The 19,684-nt window shown below is 36.7% G+C and overlaps 1 protein-coding gene across 4 annotated transcripts; it reads left to right on the top strand.

Moving 5' to 3' along the window:
• The first annotated feature begins 168 nt into the window (after positions 1–168).
• On the top strand, positions 169–17,442 carry LOC133517739 (rho guanine nucleotide exchange factor 7-like). 4 transcript variants are annotated; one of them, XM_061851125.1, is made up of 11 exons: positions 169–601; positions 798–1,015; positions 1,327–1,489; positions 2,369–2,587; positions 2,811–3,009; positions 4,499–4,720; positions 6,021–6,233; positions 9,538–9,805; positions 9,884–10,084; positions 10,465–10,536; positions 11,263–15,982. In XM_061851125.1, the coding sequence occupies exons 2-11, from the start codon at positions 832–834 to the stop codon at positions 11,733–11,735; spliced, it is 2,214 nt and encodes a 737-aa protein (XP_061707109.1). In that variant the 5' UTR covers positions 169–601; positions 798–831; the 3' UTR covers positions 11,736–15,982. The 4 variants fall into 4 exon arrangements, with proteins under 4 accessions (XP_061707109.1, XP_061707110.1, XP_061707111.1 ...); XM_061851126.1 differs by lacking the exon at positions 10,465–10,536 and having other exon boundaries at positions 300–601; XM_061851127.1 differs by lacking the exons at positions 10,465–10,536; positions 11,263–15,982 and adding an exon at positions 17,118–17,442 and having other exon boundaries at positions 303–601.
• Positions 17,443–19,684: the final 2,242 nt, after the last annotated feature.

Here is a 19,684-nt window from a genome sequence, read left to right as displayed (position 1 = left end):
TCCGAGTAAAAGAGAAAGATCCCGGTAATTTGCGAACTTCGTTTTTCGCGGTAGGCCCCCTGAAGTACAAGATATATATATTCTGTGGTATTGCGAGCGTTCAGACAACTTTCTGATTTTATTGGTTATTTAAGTCCTATAGAGCGCAATAAGCATCTAGTGCACCATGAGTGCATCAAACTGGGCACCTATGTGAGTGCAACGAATTTAACATCAAATGTCTCAATGTAACGCAAGTCACAAGCGATTATCAGTGAAGTATGTCGAGGCCCTTATCTGTCGTATCCCTTGTCTAGGTTTGGTCTAGTCTAGTCTATGGTATTTATTTTTGGAAGTCAAGTCAGTGTAGTGGAGAGTAGTATGTGCGATGAAATATTTTTTTGTCTTTTGGTATCAATTTTATCAGTGTCCTCTTCAGTTACCAAAGTAGAAGCAACAAGTGTTTAAATATATCATCGTTCACAACTCAGTGTAATTATGAACAGGAATCCATAAGTCATTTTGGTCCCTTCAATCGTCTCGCAAATTCCGGAAATTGTTTGACATCCTGTCGTAATTACGTGTTTTATGCTACCAGAAGCAAAGAGGACATTCAAAATCAGTAAGTAACAACAGAGGAATATTAACTTTCCAACAATCTGCCACTCTGTAATACCTACTTGGTTTAGTATTAGCAGCGTGAATGCTACCTTGAATTTATTTTTGATTAAAAGGTCTTTTTAATAGTTATACCTTCTATTACCATTTCTGTCTTAACTCTGTTTTTCCTAGGTCATGGTTGTCGTTTGTATTTACAGCAAATTCATAACATGGTGCTAGAGTTTCTACACAATGTCAACTGAAAGTTGCTTAGTAAAAGCAATCTACTCATTCAAAGGCAAGAATAATGACGAACTGTGTTTCAAAAAGGGTGATATTATCACCGTTACTCAGAAGGAGGAAGGGGGCTGGTGGGAAGGTACCTTAGGGGAAACCACTGGGTGGTTCCCTAGTAATTATGTTACAGAATGTAAAGGTAATGTTTTTTTTCATTGCAATTATGATCATGAAATAAGTCTGTTATCTAACAATATATAATCCTAATGTCCTCATTTGTTTATTTTAGAGTAGGTCAAGTTAATGTATTCAAGATGCCAGTAAATACTTAAAAAAAATATACATTAAAAATATGTACTACTTGTTCATGACAACTATCTTTATGAATACAGGCCATATAAGTTGTCATAACTGCCTGCCTGCTTATTAAAAAATAAAATAATTTTATTTTTTATTTTTTTGTTTCTGTTGATCTTTAACACTCAACAATTAATATTATATTTATTTTAGATCAAGCTGGATCTTTAACTACATCTCCTATTAGAGCAGCATCTGAAATTCAAGCATTTAGAAATGTTGTCCTCAAAGACATCATTGATTCAGAAAAGGCACATGTGGCCGAGATGCAGGGGCTGGCCAGTAATTTCCTACAACCCCTGGAGAATAGTGATATGTAAGCAAACAAATATATTAATTCCATTCTTTAACCAAGCATGCCTAAAATCATACAGATGAAACAAGAGTACAAGGTGTACAGTCATCTGCAATAATATCTTACACAACAAGGGCCACAAAAATAGGTGACTCTCTTATCTTTCAAATAAGATTGTGCCAGATACATTTGGACCGTTTGTTGTGTAACATATTATTCCAGGCCACCATACCTACTTTTTATCCCTAGTTTGTATTAACATTTGGTTGTATGAACTTTTTTTATTGTATAAATTTAAAAATATAATAGTCTGTTAATCACAAAGTAATAAATCAAGTAATCAAGTAAGTAATGAAACCTGAGGTGGATGAGCTTTCTGTTATGTTAATAGCCTGGGCTGTGGATTTGATGGTATGCTTTTTTGGTTAAAAAAATTACAGTTTTGTATCTAGTATGATAAGAGTAAACATGTTTTAACTAAAAAGAAGTGCTGGTGGCCTAGTGATAAGAGCATGCAACTTTCAATCCGGAGGTCACAGGTTCAAACCCTTGCTCGTACAAATGAGTTTCTCGGAACTTAATGTACAACATGACATTTGATATTTACCAGTCGCTTTTCAGTGAAGGAAAACATCGTGAGGAATCCGGACTAAGGCCCCAACAAGGCCTAGTTTACCCTCTGGGTTGGAAGGTCAGATGGCACTCGCTTTCGTAAAAACTAGTGTCTATGCCAAATCTTGGGATTTCTAGTCAAGCGGACCCCAGGCTCCCATGATCCGTGGCAAAATGCTGGGACAATGCAAGGAGAAAGAAGAAGAGATGTTTTAACTACAATTATTTTTAAACTTAGTTAAATTATGTGTAACAATCATAAAGTCCAAAGCACAAAATTGTTTTTAGGCTAACAAGAGATGAATTCAAGCAATTGACTGGTAATATAGATGAGGTGCTACAAACTCATGAACAGTTCCTTTCCCTGTTAGAAGAATGTGCAACCAAAACAGGCCCCGACCAGCGGGTGGGTGGCCTTTTCCTGCAATGGGCTCCAAAGATAAAATCAGTGCATCAAACATACTGTGCTGGCCACCCTAAAGCAGTGTGCATCCTCGACAAATACAAGTAAGTCAATTTGTTTCAAGGATTGGATAGTAAATTTTATCCTTTTGAGTACAAATGGATGGCATATTGATAAAAGTATTGTTGCAAATGTATAGCTATGTTTTAAATTTAAAATAATGATTTTAATCAGCAGCTTAAACATTTAAATGATCATTCAGTTTTATAGCCGCGGTTTGAACAACTGCATTACAGAGACTAACATTTCAATCCCCTCAATTCTTAGGGAGGAACTTAACACATGGATGGAGAATGCTGGTGCCGTATGCCCTGGAGTGTTAGTACTAACAGCAGGACTATCCAAGCCATTCCGTCGCCTCAGCAAGTACCCGGCGATGCTACAAGAGCTGGCACGACATGTTCACGAGGCACATCCGGACAGGGGCGACACACATCGCGCTTCAGTTGTTTACAAAGATATAGCTGTAAGTATTAATGTTCACTGCGGGCCTGTCCAAACCATTCTGTCGGCTCAGCAAGTACCCGGCGATAGCAAGTGCTGGCGCGACATGTTCACGAGGCGCATCCGGTCAGGGGCGACACACATCGTGCTTCAGTTGTTTACAAAGATGACGCTTTAAGTATTATTGTTGTCTGCGGACTTATCCAAGACATTCTATCTGCTCAATTCTCAATTCAATTATTCCTTGCTTTGTGTCTTTGTACCCGGTGATGGCAAGTGCAGGAGCGACATGTTCTCGAAGCGCATCGCTAGAGATGAGGGAACCATAAAAATAAAAGCTACTTTTATGCATAAAACGTGTAACATTTCTACCATGTCGTTGTAATCCCATTAAGGTGCCGTAGATTCAGAGAGCGGAGTTTTTTAAAAATCCTACCTTCTTTTTATTTTTACATAACATTACGCTTTTCAAAGGTTTTCTCTATAGGGACTTCAGCGATTCGAATCCGGATTTTTATACTTTCGCTCGATAGAAAAAAGTCGCGAGTACAGGTTTAAAACGCACTTTAAATATTTGTTGCAATTTATACACAACACCTAAAAATATGAAAAAAGCTTCTAAAAATGCGCAATTTTATTTTTGAGGGAACTCAGCGAACAAATTAAAATTCAAACACATGATATCCGCGGTCCCGATCACACACATCCATCTCGCTCACGCTTACATTCAGTGAGAGTGAGAGAAGAAGACGAATCTACGGGGCCCTAAACACACGCCCCCAAACGTCAGTTTAGGTGCCCAAATTTGGACCCGGGTACGTCCTTAAACTACGTCCACAAGAGAGGTATGGGCATTGTGAATGTCATCTCGCTCTGTGTGGTAGGGCACATCACAGCGGATGTCATTCCAGATCTAGAGCAGAGCCCAACTGGGAAAGTACCTCCACCTTACAGAAAATCGCAGTCAAATAACACTAGACCCTACTCATAGTTGTGTTCCTGCCGGTGAGTAAGGTTGCCAGAGCTCAACGAGGGGCGGGAGGGGGATAGGGTTGGCAACGCGCATGTAACTCCTCTGGAGTTGCAGGCGTACATAGGCTACGGATACTGCTTACCATCAGGCGGGCCGTATGCTTGTTTGCCACCAACGTAGTATAAAAAAAAATTATGAATGGTAACTATGCAATCCTGTTGTAACATTTATTTTTTCAATATGTCAAACGAAAGTAACGCAGCGACGCTACACAATAACAAACCACACAGTCTAATCGGCATAAAAATCCACCATATGTGATAACTCCAAATAGTCCAAATGCCCCTCTGACGCGGCATATACGAGTAAACAAACACACATGTGAAATTGTGAAGTTTAATGAAAGGTTTCAAAAATATCCCGTTTTTACTTGTTTTACTTACGTAATTAGGAACCCAAACTAGGACGCTCTTTCAAAAATCTATTTTTACCATTACATTTTTAGCTTTGAAAGTTTAATTTTTTTTATTCCGTCCAGAGTGGCTGCGCAGCATTACGGCGGCAAAAAGAGCTAGAGCTCCAAGTAGTAACAGGAGAAGTGCGCGGATGGCCCGGTGGCGAGCTGGCGGCACTAGGCGATGTCTTGCACATGGGAAGTGTAGCGGTGGGCCCTTCGCACCAAGACCGGTACCTCGTGCTTTTCCCTTCGGCGCTTCTTTTGCTGTCTGTTAGTAAGAGGGTGTCCGCGTTTGTATATGAGGTAAGTTAAATATTAAACTGCGGTTCAGATGTAAACCACAGACGGTTTATTTTAAATTGTGACAAATATTATTCAAGTTTGTCTCACTGTAGTACATTAACACACTTACGGCAAGGTTCTCTTAGGTCAGGGGTTGGGGGGAACTATGGTTAGTAAACCTCATGTAGCTCTTCTAGTTGTCCAAAAATACCTTTAAGTTATCTTTGTTATTATACTTCAAAACATACATTATGTGATAAGGTCTGCCACAAAGGTTTTGACTGATAAAATGTAATACAAAGCTTTTAATAAAAAAAGTTTGCCATGATTTGAAAGCTTGTTTTATACTGATCAAAATGTAATATAATCAGTTTCAAATGTAGATCACGTCTTTATTTACTACTTGTTTACTTTGAAATTATCGTTAGACGAGAATACGCGGCTGGATTGTGAAAAATTATACTTTACAAAAGGGAGTAAATTCAGCGTGACATTAATAAAAGGGGTACAATTGTTTACTTGTATGAACGTACTTTATTAGAACATTATTTTATCACCAACATTTAGTTCTCCGACAAGTCTGTACTTCAGCTAATACCCTTCAAACTTAGGGTACTTTTCAGTGACACACTAATTTTTGACTGCCATCCAACAAGTAGGTTTGGTAATACACGTACAGTTGCAATTTTGGAAATACCAATTCACATGACACATGAACTATACACGGTGGCCAAAAAATATGTGCATTCCCGTTGCGAGGAAGTTTTTGGACTTATACTGAGCAACATTTACAATGGGACCTACCCCGAAATCGCGAAAAATGGGAGGATAATCCCAAAAACTCCCTGGCAACGGGAATGCACATATTTTTTGGCCACCTTGTATATTTTAATATATGTAGATAAAAGATCCAGCTTTTGTTTTATGTATTAAAATTCCACATATAAAAAAGATAAATAAATAAATAGGCATAAAAATCACCTTGAACAGGTCACGTGTTTTTTATAACATTTTTCAGAATATTACATGGAATTAGGGAAAACTGAGACAACATATTACGTTAATTTATATTGTAAATATTTCAGCATTAAATAAGCTTTATATATATATATGAATAATAAGGAATCTGCACCTGTAGCTTTTTTACGAGTCAAAACCTTTTTGACAGAACTTATGACCTGACTAAGTATACCTCTCATTCTTGTCGAATTTAAGTAGAGTACTGATATCTTACTAGCAGATGTGACCTACCATTCTCATGGTTAAATATTAATTTTTATCATGCTTACTGTTGCATCTGAATATCCTGATTCCATTTTAGGGTTGTCTGCCACTCACCGGTATAACAGTCTGCAAACTGGACGACTCTGAAACAAGGAAGAATGCATTTGAAATTAGTGGTCCAATGATAGACACCATAGTAGCGGTGTGTCAGACACGAGCGGAGGCCGATAACTGGGTCAGTTTGTTGCAAAAACATTCGAACAACAGCAGTCCTGTTCATGAACCTGGACAGCCGCAATCGCTGCCACATGTAAGTATATTAATTTAGTTATTATTTAATTATCTATCCATGTTACTTAAAAGTAGCTAAGATACATTCTATATCTTTCATGCGCAAGCAAGATAACCTCTATAAAAGGATCGTTGTATGAGTGTAAAATCCTGGTTTGACCAATTTATTTTGTGACTAGAAGGGAACATCTTTTAAGTCCTTGGTCAGGATTAATACATTCTCAGTCGTGGCGCGGTACACAATGTCCTGGGTGTAGCCCGTATACCGCCCTCGTAAGCAATATCTCATAACAAATTATTTTGAAAATATAATTTTAAGATAAATAATTTAAGGCTTAGCAGGGCTATAATAGCGCCTGAACGGATCACTATGTGTTTTGGCTACTTTGTTACTGTTACAGATGACTGTGAAGACTTAATTAGTATTGTTTAAATAGTTGCAATATTAAGGTATTTTTATGATGTTTCACACAGCTGACCCGTTCTCCTTCTGAAGGAGCGCTGTCTAGCATCAATTCTAGCCGTCGTAGCCTTTATCATGTGACTTTGCCACCGCCAAGTTATCCCTCTGCATCACCTTATTATTCACTTACCAAGTATTTTGCGAGACTAGTTAAGAAAAAGGTTATCACTAGACAAATGTTGCGTAAATTGTTACATGAACGGACATGGGCAAAAGCCTTTGAACTAACGGGAATACCCGTAATGAGAAAACATAAGAACCATATAAGGCTAAGAATAGAAAATGACGGGACTGTTGGCACCGAAACAGATGGGTCGGATAGCGATAGTGAGAGGGAATCTGACACCACTGAGTCATATACAAGCTCTAGCTATGCCGATATAGATGATTTGCCCTGCCCTAAAATGCTAAGACAAAATGCTCAGGATATTACGAGTCCTAGAACTGCTTCCTCGGTTAGTAGTTGGGGAAGTAATTATGGCTACGTCCGCTACATGGATAGCACAAATAATATAAACCTCGAGGAGTCCGAATTAATTAGGGGAGATTGTACGAAAAATATATTTTTGTCAATTCCGTCCCACACGAATATTTTTCAAGCCGTGAATAGCCCTGAAGACACTCCTTTACAAAAATCCCAACGTGTGCAGAATTGTGTCAGACGTCTACTTGCACAACATTCAGAAAGTACAGAAAACTCTTCTTTTGAAGTGAGACCTTATATGGCTTGTGAAGATTTGGTAAACATTGACCAGGATATTCTAATGAATACGTTAGGATATGAAAATTCTGATTTCGTTCCTACTAGGCAAAGCTTTCCCATTAAGGTTAAAAAGGATTCCGTCCCAAAGCTATGGAAATCAACAGAGGAAACACATTCTCAAGATATAGTCGAAGAGAATTCAATAACAGATATATTGCAAGAAATCGCACCACCATCCCCAAAACTCTGTAACGATTTTATTTACCCTGATCATCCAGTCATTGATCCGCCTCCAATGTTTAGAAACGAAGAAGATGATGTTAAAGTAATTAACATGAACCTTAATACCGATATTCCTTTTCGTAAGCATTCTCTTAATTCTGACAAAAGAATCAGGCGTTCATTGTCGAAGTCAATGGTGGAAACTGAAAGCTTCTGTAAAAATAATGAACCCTCGCTTCAAAGGATGAGTTCACAGTCTGACGGAAATAAATTATGCAAGAAGTGTGAATGCTGCAATAGGTCTTTATGCCCTAGCCCGAGATCTTCGGATTCAGGAGTGGTCGGAAGCTGTAACTTAGCATCTCCTGAGTTGAACTTGCATGAATATGCTGGCGGAAGCACAGGAAATGACTCTGATGGACATGAAAAAATAGTAGAAAATTTGTCGCAGGGAACTTTTGATGACCGCCGTAAAAATTTAACACTGTCCGAAATAGAGGCAGCTAATTTCGAAGATCAATGTAGGTGCACATCTCCTTTCGGTTCTACGGCTAGAACTTCTTGCGTGACGAGTGTAACGTCCGAAACTAGTCTTGACGTGATGGATTCGTCAAATATCCACACGACTTCTACGTATGCAGCCACCCCGCCGGTGTCGTCGCCACAAATTAAAAGGACTTCCATTCGTCATAACATCGACCGATATGTGCCAGAGATCAAATTAAAACCCAAGCCTCCACCACGTATCTACCGCAAGCCCAGTACCCATCTAGAGATTCCAAAGAATGTTCGACAGCCTGTACCCTGTCAATGGAGTACCTTGTATATAACAGAGCGTACAAAACCTAGTCTACATTACCACATGCGTATATTCAGGGAGAAGCCCGAAGGTGATGATATGAAAATTGATAGACCGTCTCGTGTGAATCAACGTCGGAATTGTGATGTTTTTGATCAAGAAAAGGTCCAAGCAAAAAGAGGAGAAAGTGTGGCAACTCGCAAAACTAGATCTCGCAGCGAGGACTTATCTAAATTCCAAAAGGATTTAACTGAAGCAAAGAGTGGCTTCATGGTGTATCGTTCGGACTTGTATGCGCATTGGTGGATGAAAGCAAAGTTACCCATAACAGTGGTCACCGACTCAGGCAAGGATAATACTTTTGTAAAGAGAGACTGTTTGTACATCACTGGTTTGAAGATAATAATACTTACTGCCTTGAAGTTTTGTAACCATTAATGCTGTCATTAGTTACCCCAGTGTTGCAGTGCTTTACTTGATCATCCTTGCCTGTGTTTATTCATCTTACTAACTGAAAAAATACCTGCCACTGCAACTAGATACCTCATTTACTAACAATTTAAGAGAAGTGCATGGATATGCTTTTATTACCTGTGCCTATATCAATCACTAGAGGTACAAATGTATAAAGTACTATGTGAATATACCTACCTACCAATACTAAGTGAATGCGATCGATTCGAAATCCATTTGAACCTGGGTCCATAAAATAATTAGAAAATTAAAAAGCGATAGTATTCAATGAAACGTTTGAGTACCGTTATAATAGTATAAATACGTATTAGGCACTCAGATTCAAGCTGAGATGGAGCCGGGTCACAAATGTGGGCTATAAAGTGTGCTTTAAATAGATGTTGAGCGGATGTTGTTGATGAATACTCAGTAAACAATAATGGAACTGTCGAGACATTACAATATTCCAATCAAAATAAACAAGTTCGCAAATTCTGACATATACCGTCATTTTTCTAACTCTATTCTGTTCCGATTTTCAAGCAACGCTCACCTAACCTGAATAAGTGATTACCTAAATTAGATATGTTAAAGTATATAGGTACGTTGTGTGGTATTTTTGAAATAGACATGCATGTATAGTCTGGATTGAAGAACTTATGTATATTTTTATTTTTTTATAGATGGCCATGACAGACGGCAATAACCCTGATTTATCGTCGGGTCTAACCAGCCACAAAAGATCACACTCATTCAACAACCATCAAAGCTATTCGCAGCATAACCAGCAAACGTCAAAAAGTAAACAAAAAAATCAGTCGGCACGCTGGCTTTTAAATTCTTGCGACTCTATTGATCAGTCGCCTGCCAAACCAAATAAAAATGCTATCGGCAAAAAATTCTCATCCGTTGATTTCATCGACACGGCGGGATCGAACTACAGCAATAAAGGTAGGTGAATGTACAATTACTTGATTTTCTTGTAGAAAGAAGTTGTATGTTCGAACTGATATAAAATGTCTATTTTAGGGTGGAGTATAACATGTTTGCGCCCCGCGCCGCCCCTGCGGCCGCAATCCTTTACGGTGGGATCCGATGAGAACATAGGCCCGACGCATCCGTATGCACCACATCAACGAAAGTCAAATTCCTATGAAGAAGACGCTCTTATTCTCAAGGTCATCGAAGCCTATTGCACTTCGGCGCGCTGTAGAAATGCTGTAAGTTCTGGTGAGTATCTCATTTCTTTCCTATCATGTTGGTCAGAAAAACATTAGATTAGGTGTGTTGCGTCTGTGATACTAAAAATAGATTCTGTAGTTCTCAAATTTTATGACTAATGGTCTGACTGGACTGCGTGTTGTTCGAGTTATTCCCAATTGCTTTGCGATTTCCTACCTAATGAAGTCTCCAAAGTACCTTTTGTGTTTGTCGCGAGTATTAACGCACTAATTTATAATTTTCTGAAAGTTGTATGCGTATTGGACAAAACTCTGTTTAATTTGGACAAAAGTTTGACAATTTATACAATAACTGTTATGCTACCCGTTTCCTAATATCTAATACTAGTAAAGGGTTTTACTAACATTGCTGTATATTTTATTATGCAGTACCCAATATACCACTGGAGATATTCGAGGCTACAAGGAGGAGACATGCCAAGTCAAGAAACCGTATTATCAGTTGGTTTTTAGAATGATGTGTAATAATCAACACCCTGAACCAAATATAACGCTAGTCATAAAAAGTAGCGCTTGTACTTTTATACTTGTTCGACATTTTGTTGTTGGTGTTGTTAACGATTGATACTCGTATTTATTTATTTACATACGTAAACACTCACTATAATATATACATATTCCTAAGTGAGCACAGACTTTTATAGTGCATGAGGTTGCAGCATGCTTTACTAACTTTTCTTACTATATAATAGTGATTTACTGTACTCATACAAACTATTGTTAAAGGAATATTATTTTATGTAATTAATTTGTACGGCGTACCTATTTAGAAAAATCCATTAATGCTAAAATCTAGTACAAAACGGCTTTCTAGTCCAGATAGAAGTAAAATATACTCGTACTATGAATCTCATAATAAAACTATGTAGTAAATACTAGTAAGTAATTCATCGCATTTTTCTCTCCTTACCACTGAAATTAGAGACATATAAAAGTAATATTTAAGTAGAAATGTTAATATTATTAATGCATTTTGTAACCTAACTGACGTAACTAACGAGCACGTTGAGCACGTTAATGTTGGTGACCAATGAATTTGGTTCCAACTGTGCTATGTTGTGCACCCAGCATCTAAGTACATGTATTAACCCAGGTGTATTTATGTGCCACGGTAGTCTGAAACTTTCTATTTTGTTACATGCGGCTGCCTTTATATCGCACCTGCAGTGGATTGCGGTCACTTGTCTCTTGGTAAAGTACAATATCACGCACCCGCTTCTAACATTTTTCACTATAACTACACTAAATTGCCTATCGTCCAAAGAAGTGAGACCCCTGACTACGTAGGCTGCAGCAAGTCTTCGAAAGTGAAGCGTAACAAAAGCTCAGCTGCCGACACTTACCTGTACCGCGGCCCCGAGACGAGGAGGCTGCTCTCGGAACGCAAGTTCCAGATGAACCGTTCTAACCCGAATCTATGGGAATGTTCAGAGGAGCGCAGGCAGAAGCTGTGCGAGGGTCGGGAACGGCGCAGCGGGTCGCACCCGAGCCTCGCGGCGGCGCTGCGCGCAGTCGCTCCCGCCTCCGCGCCCGCGCCCGCCCCGCTCGGCGCTCCCCGCGCCGCTCGCTCAGCACGGTCCTCCACTTGGTGCTGCGGATCTTTCGTCAAACAACTCACCAAATCTCACCACTTCGACTGACACAAGTAGTTCCTCTCTTTTTCGATCATTTGACCCTGGTCCTCAAAAGGCGTCTATCATTCAATTAATCCATCATTAAAAATTACATGAATGTGCGTGAACAATTGAACATTGACCCAGTTTTAATATTATTATTATTACTAAACGATGACTCATACTAATGACATTTACTTAGGACTAAAAGAAATTGATTCTGTTCGTACCATTATTTTTAATGGATGTGGCTCTGTAACGATTTAACCAAAGCGATATTTAAAAAAAGTGTTAAAGTTCTGGTTTAACCATGATTCGAATTGGAAATAAGACGGGAGGAACCCTACCTGGGTGTAATTTAGCATAGTAAAGGAAACTACATTTTCTAGTCAGAAAAGTATATTTTGGAAATATTATCGTCTTATTTTCTTTTGCGAAAGCTAATGTGACTGGCTTGTTATCGCCTTAACACGCGTATATATATTACTATAACGAGTGCAGTATTATTAATATATTAGGTTAGATTTACAAATCAATTTAATTTTATAGGTTGGCTTTTTGATTGTATTATAGATAATAAAATTGATGGTGCATATTGGATATAATAATATAAAATGCATGCGCATTGAATTGTGTAGAACATTATTTATACTAATATGTTGGGAGTAGTCCGTAGTGCCGGGTTTAAGGTGTGACATGGTAGGTGAAGCTTTATGAAAATTGCGTCAGTATCCAAAACGGCTCGCAGTTTCATTTCTCAGGTGAGACTATTTCGGGAGCAGTGGCAGCAGCCCGCCGTTACTATATTAATGATTTAGTGCTATAAGGAGCGTTTTGTGCTTTGTAACGTTCCTAACTACAAAAGTGAATCTGTTTAGCTTAAACCAAAAATCAAACTCACCTGTAGGTACTTATCGCGCGTTAGGGAACAAATTCGAGTATTTTTGAGAACGTATTCCAAAAACTTTTACTACTTATATGTATTTTACAATATTTTCTTTAATTTGTAAAGTTTGTATACAAGAAGCATACCTATGTCATATTGTTAAAACAATATGTATATTGTCTTAACCATCTATCAAGCCGATTTGATAATTGAAGAAGATGCTTTAAAATAGAATTACACATTATTTTTGATTTGGGCGTGTTAGAATCATCGCAGTGAGAAGTTATAGGCTGTGCCAAGTGTAGTTCAGCTAGCAGAAAAAGCTTTTATCGAAAATTAAATTTTAGCAGAAACTTTTATAAACTACTAACTACTACTAACTTAAATATACTAGTAAATTTATATGCGTATCACAAAAAAAAAAAGAAAAAAGAAAAAGATAAATATCAGTTTAAACGTCTATGTTTATGCTCGTTTCAAAATACTTTATTGAAAGATACGTGTGTCGCTCAAAATTTAGCATGCGTGATGATGAGTAACACACGGTGCGTGCGACAGGTTAGATTTACTTAAATGTTTGATTAAAAACAATTTTGTGCCGTCAATAGGTGCCATATAAGCAAATAAGCATAACATAAACTCAATTTTCACTATACGACACCTATACTCGTACCTACTAATGTTGTTTATTTAAGCATACTATATAAACATCATGGAACGGTATGCGAATAATTTCGAAAAATCGACACATTGAGTTCAAATGTAGTTCTGTAGTTGTAGTTGGTAAAAGTGTAAGTAGATTAAGGATAATGTGACAAGTAAATTATTTCTTTTTTATTGTATGTTTTTAGTAGAGGATTTCAATTATAAAAAATAGCAATTAGGGACATATTATGTATATCTAAATATTATAAAATTTTGCGTGTTCAATATATGTCGGAGACGCTAGACGCTACGAATACGTTGGTCTTCTTTTTAGGGTTCCGTCGTCAAAAGAAAAAACGGAACCCTTATAGGATCTTGTTGTCCGTCCGTTTGTCTGCCAAGAACCTTTATCTCGGGAAGGCGTTGAGGTATCAATTTGAAATTAAAACCTTATACTCAGGTCTAGAGTCCCTTGAAGCTGTAAAAATATCAAACTTCTATGTTACCGTAAAAAAAGATACGGAATTCAAATTTATAGGGTACTTCCCGTTGACGTAGAACAAGTAAAATTGTCATACACTATAACTACAGGGAAAAATCTCAAAACTATAAATTTGTAAAAAATAAAAAATAAAAATTTGTACGGAACTCTCGGTGGGCGATTCCGACTCGCACTTGTCCGATTTTTAGATATAAAATTAATGACATCCAAGTAATCTATATATTCTATCTTATAAAATGTATAATTGACCTGAGTACACGTGAGGAGGTTCCTAATAGAAACATGAGTGAACATTAGGTGTTGCAGTGGGTAATCAGAGCACCAGGGCGGCGCGGCGTGTTATTCGTTAAATATTGAATGCAAACGCGCCACTGCAACCGTGCAACGTGTATGTAAATACCCGGCCACTAGACTACAGCAGTGCCAACTGCAATATTGCAAAATACCTAACTCCGTTGATCGTTCTTATGCCCGAATTTGTTACAATGTAGATAACGAGCATGCATTGCGCGTGGATAAGGATTGACGCTTTTTATAAATAGAAGTATAAATTAATTATAAATTTATCGTTATACATATTCTACATGTGATGTTAAATCCGAGGTGTACAAAAATAATGTTTTACTGTGGCATAATCTACCTGGCAAAACATTTTAGGTATTTCAAACAAGCTTGTAGCTAAGGAGGCAATTATAGCTGCTTAATGAATTTAATATTCCTATATGTACAATGCTTTTTTTATATTATTCAAACATTATTACCAATTACTTACCAATTCATTAATGGAATGAATATTAATTTGTTAATACATATTATACAAAACTTAAAAACTGTTAATATTGGTAACTTTCTATAAAACTTCGTAGCCTGATATTTCTCCGCTTTATTTTACTAGGGCCGCAGACTACTACTTAAAGCATAGATGTGCAAAAATGTTTGGGTCATACCTCCTGAGTCTCAGAGGCTCTTATAAAGGGTTTATTCCAAAACGTAATTTTAACTTTGATTAAATAATTCAAGATTCCAAAATCAGAAACCAAAGTAACGATTCTGGGACTTAGAAGGCTATACATGTCCGGGTAAGAAGGGCAAAAAATGTTGTTACATTTTTGACCATTTTATTCGTATAAATACAGGGATAGAGATCAAAATAAATCCTGGGCTTGTAAATATGTATGAAATATGTTTAAACTTTTTGTTATGTTATACTAACCGGGACGTGATACCTTATAATAAAATTATCCAACGCAGTGAAATAGTGCTAGGAAAATAAATTGCTCTATGAATTCCTTACCACGTAACAAATCCTTACACTCTAGGCTCATGGATACTACTCGTGATATATCCGCAAATTTTTAAGTGTATACATATAAATAAACAGTTGAGTTTTGTGTAACCTCATTTTGCTTGCGAGTTGGTCGGTAAAATTATAAATAAGGTATAATTATGACATTTATAACTTACAAAATCAAAGTTTCTTGATTTCTCTCTAATATCCGTATGTCTAATATTATTATTGCTTCTACGTGTTAAATGTAATCTCAATTAGATCGAATAAGGACGTTGTATTGTCTTTCAATTGGAGTCAGGAACGCAGGAATACTAAATTAATTATTTACTTCCCCCGTCCCTTTACGAGTATGGTGATTGTGTTTGTAACAAGGATAGGAATAACATGGATTCAAACATCCAAGAAATGTCTTGGACGGAAATACGACCACCATACTCGTAGGTGTCTTGTTGTATTTTTTTTGTAATTGATGTAAGTACTAATTTAATTAATTCGTTTTAAATAAAATGCACATCATGTATTTTACTCTTAGCGTTGCCTTACGGATTTGGTGGAAAAGACATAGATAAAGTGCGATTTTTTCTTATTGACTGTATTGAGTAGCTATTTATAGCATTTTATTTAAAACAATATTTATGTAACCATGAGATGGTATGATGAAAGAATCCGCCATAACTTAAATATTTTATGTATTTTTCGTCCTGTGTAACTGTTTAATTTATGGGTATTATTTATATACTTTGTTTTTGACAACCAATGTTTTAGGCAGTTTTAAAAACTGTAGTGAGTATATTAAAACTATTAAATATCGTTAATATATATACTATACCTACAGTGTTGCATTGACATAAATTACGACTAGTATGCATATACATATATGTATTATAGTAACTACATAGTTTATAATTTATTTTTTGAGCAAATTATATGAAATAAATATGTACCTACAACTTTTCTATCTTAACATTTAATATTTAGTACCTCACCAACTTAATGTTGTTCCGGTCGTTATTCATTCATTTAGTAACAACCTACATAGCTAAGTCTAACTGTCAAATACACCAGACTGATTCGCCACTGTTCTACCTACTTGTGCCGAAACTACCAGCAGTTATATTGGTGGAATCCATTTGTAATACAGTAACTGTAACTTTATACATTAGCGTTTGCGTCAAATCCGGTAGTTATGATATTTTGTAGATTTGTTTATGATGTTGGCCCAATGAATAATCCAAGTTTGTGACAACGAGCGCCGAACGCACTTCGTCAAAAAAATTATAGTACCTTCTCAGAACGTTTTTAAAGTATAGACTAATTTTTCTACTAAACGAGTTTTTTCGAACTTGAATTAGTATCACTTCAAAGCAGGACGCCATACATTTTTTTGTAACAATATGTAGCGGATGGCAGTGACAACTGGCATAATAATTTAATTATAGATATTAACTTTTTTTTTTAAATCGGTCAACTTGGCGTTTTATAAGCATGGATATAATGTTTTCGTCCCTCAATTATATGAAAATGATGTATAACTTGCCCTAGTTGCTAAGAGCAGGAAGAAATAGCATAGATTGGACCCGGTGAGCCGACTCGGAAACTATAAGGTCTACAGAGACAATTCTAGTCTCGTATTATAGCAAATTTAGTCTACTTTTTTCGTTTCTTGACAAAGTTGCGCTCGACGCTCAGGGTCACAAACTTGAATTATTATTTGAGGCAACAACATAAACACGTCTGAAATAAATTAGAACTACCGGATTTGTCGCACACGAACCCCATTACAAAAGGCGACTAAGTCACTGGATTATTTTATTGATAATTGTAAAAAGCAAGTTTACACCGAGTTTAATACGCCACACACAATTGATGAACACAAATTTCACGCTCGGGCACCTTCTGTACCTACTACCTATGACCATTCTCTAATAATATATCACAGATATGGTTTAGGACACTTAATTTTACTGCCTTTCTGCAACGAAACTACTCATACGCTGCTACAAGGTGGGTATTCAATGATTACATAGACAATAAGCAAAAAAAAATGAAAGCCTGTATTCCGTTAGCTTTCAATTTTGTTTCCAGAATGCGACGACGAGAGCCCATTGACGATTGAAGCTCTAGTGAGGTCGCCTTCCCTGCCTGCACACCCGACTGCGGCGCACGGGTCGCCGAGCTTGTGGGCCGTTGTTATGCGATTACAAAACGAAATGAAAACGCTCAAATTGGACGTTAAGAACTTGCAGTTGCAACTGAATGAGGAGAAACAAGAAAGAAATCTTGCCATGGCTGCTTTACAATCTAACAATATTTTAAAAGATGTTAAGGAAAGTAAATGTTGATTAATTAATCCAATGACTGCTTATACCTGTAATGAGTATTATAATAACAATAAATGTATTATCTTATATTTCATATTTTTTATTTGATCACTGGATAGATATCCTAACCTAAGTACCTACTTAATTTATAAAATTAACAGAAACTGATCACAATAAGTACAAAAAGCTATATGTAATTCAATAAGACTGTCTCTATCGATAGGTACTCGAAACCTCGAGAATTATATTGGTGAAAATTCAAATTGTAGGTAATATATTTTCTCAATGACAGCAAAAATTGAATGTATACACATGTTCACAATATTCGATGTACACTCCGCGACAAAACTTTAGCACAGTACATATTTTCCATTGCAACTCTTAATAGAAAGAAACGTTCAGCTTTGACATTTAGCGATTAAAGATGTTTAATCAAGGTATTCATATTAACATTAATAGTAGACAGCTATTGTTTGCTTTATAGGTTCCGCGTAAGATCATGCCGCCCGATCACTGCGACAAAACTATAGCACAGTTAGGTAAAAAATAAAATAAAACAACTGATCTTTCGACATCTTTACTATTTATTTCAGTAATGAGTGTATCCTCCTCTGTTTTTCAAAACCTCCACCAATCTCTTCGGCAGCGTTTCATATAGATTTTTAACATAGTCCTAATCTAACTTACTCCACTCATCTTCGATAGCTTGTTTTAGTTGTTCAACATTATTAAATTGTTTACCGTTTGAATATACAGCACGTGCTAGTCTGCCCCAACAATTTTCAATTATATTTAAATCAGGGGAGCGCGCTGGCCACTTTAAAATTTGAATATTGTGTTCTAAAAAATAGTCTTTAACACGTTTTGCAGTATGAACAGTCGCATTGTCTTGCTGAAAAATATAATTTTGACCTCCAATTTGTGTTCCATATTTGGCTAACTGTTCACTGATCAATTTTATGTAACTTGCACTATTTATTTTTCCAGAAATAAATTTTATTTCAGTCTTTCCTTCAAAGCCTATTGCAGCCCAACACATCACACTTCCTCCACCAAATTGTCTCCGACTTAAAATCATCTCGTCTTTTCTTAAATCATGATAGTAATACTTATATCCATCAGGGCCATCCAAATTGAACTTCTTTTCATCTGAAAATATTACATGACGCCACTTTTTTTTCCATGAGATATGTTCTTCGGCAAATTGTAAGCGATCTTTCTTATGTTTTGCACTTAAAGGGGGTTTCTGCAACACTTTCTTTCTACTCAGATGCCTTGTGTCGTGCAGAAGACGTTGAACATTTCTTACATTCGTGTTTACACCAGCTGCAGAAGCGATTTGATTCGCTGTTAATGTAGAATTTGAAGCTACTCGTAAAATTGCTCGTCTGTCTCTATCATTTATGGACTTTGGCCGGCCTCCTGGATTTTTTTTTGTATAATTCACTGGATTTTTTAAATAATTGATGATGACTTTTCTAGATCGATTTATTGTTTTCGCTATTTGTGACACATTATAATTTAGTTTTTTTAAATTATTGATAATATTAATTTCAACTGTACTAAGCTTTTTTCCGCGAGGCATGATGGAAAAATGAAAAAATAAACTAATATTTTTAATACGTAATATTGTCACAGACGTATGGTATTTACAAAACAAAAACAACGCGTGTTATTCGTTTGCTAGACAACCGCACACTGAATGTGTGCTATAGTTTTGTCGCGGCGATCGGGCGGCATGATCTTACGCGGAACCTATGAGTAAACAATAGCGGTCTCTTTTTAATGTTTACATGAATACCTTGACTAAACATCTTTAATCGTAGAATATAAAAGCTTAAAGTTTCTTTTTAATAAGAGTTTCAATGAAAAATATGTAGTGTGCTAAAGTTTTGTCGCGGAGTGTAGTAGTGAATATCAAGATAAGCGGTAGCATGCACAAAACTTCACCAGATAGAAAACTTCTCAAATTTTTTTTTATACTACGTCGGTGGCAAACAAGCATACGGCCCGCCTGATGGTAAGCAGTCTCCGTAGCCTATGTACGCCTGCAACTCCAGAGGGTTTACTACATTTAAGCTTGCCAGAGTTATACTATCTATCGCATTTATAGTCTCAAATCGATTTCATCAAAAGCAACGTGCTAGAAACTGATAAACTTACTTATATCTAATTTTCATTGCTCACTGGCTTTGTGGCTATTGGGCAAGAAAATCTTCATTTGTTTGAATGTCATTTGCACGTGTTCACACCGGTCCCTTCCATTTCACAACCCGTCATTGATCGCGCTTTCTAAATTAAGGGCCGCTTTCATCAGGCTTTTAGGGTTCC

This window comes from Cydia pomonella, chromosome 5 (genome assembly GCF_033807575.1).
Source record: "Cydia pomonella isolate Wapato2018A chromosome 5, ilCydPomo1, whole genome shotgun sequence".
NCBI classification, from domain to species: Eukaryota; Metazoa; Arthropoda; class Insecta; order Lepidoptera; family Tortricidae; genus Cydia; species Cydia pomonella.
This window is presented reverse-complemented; position numbering and strand designations above follow the sequence as displayed.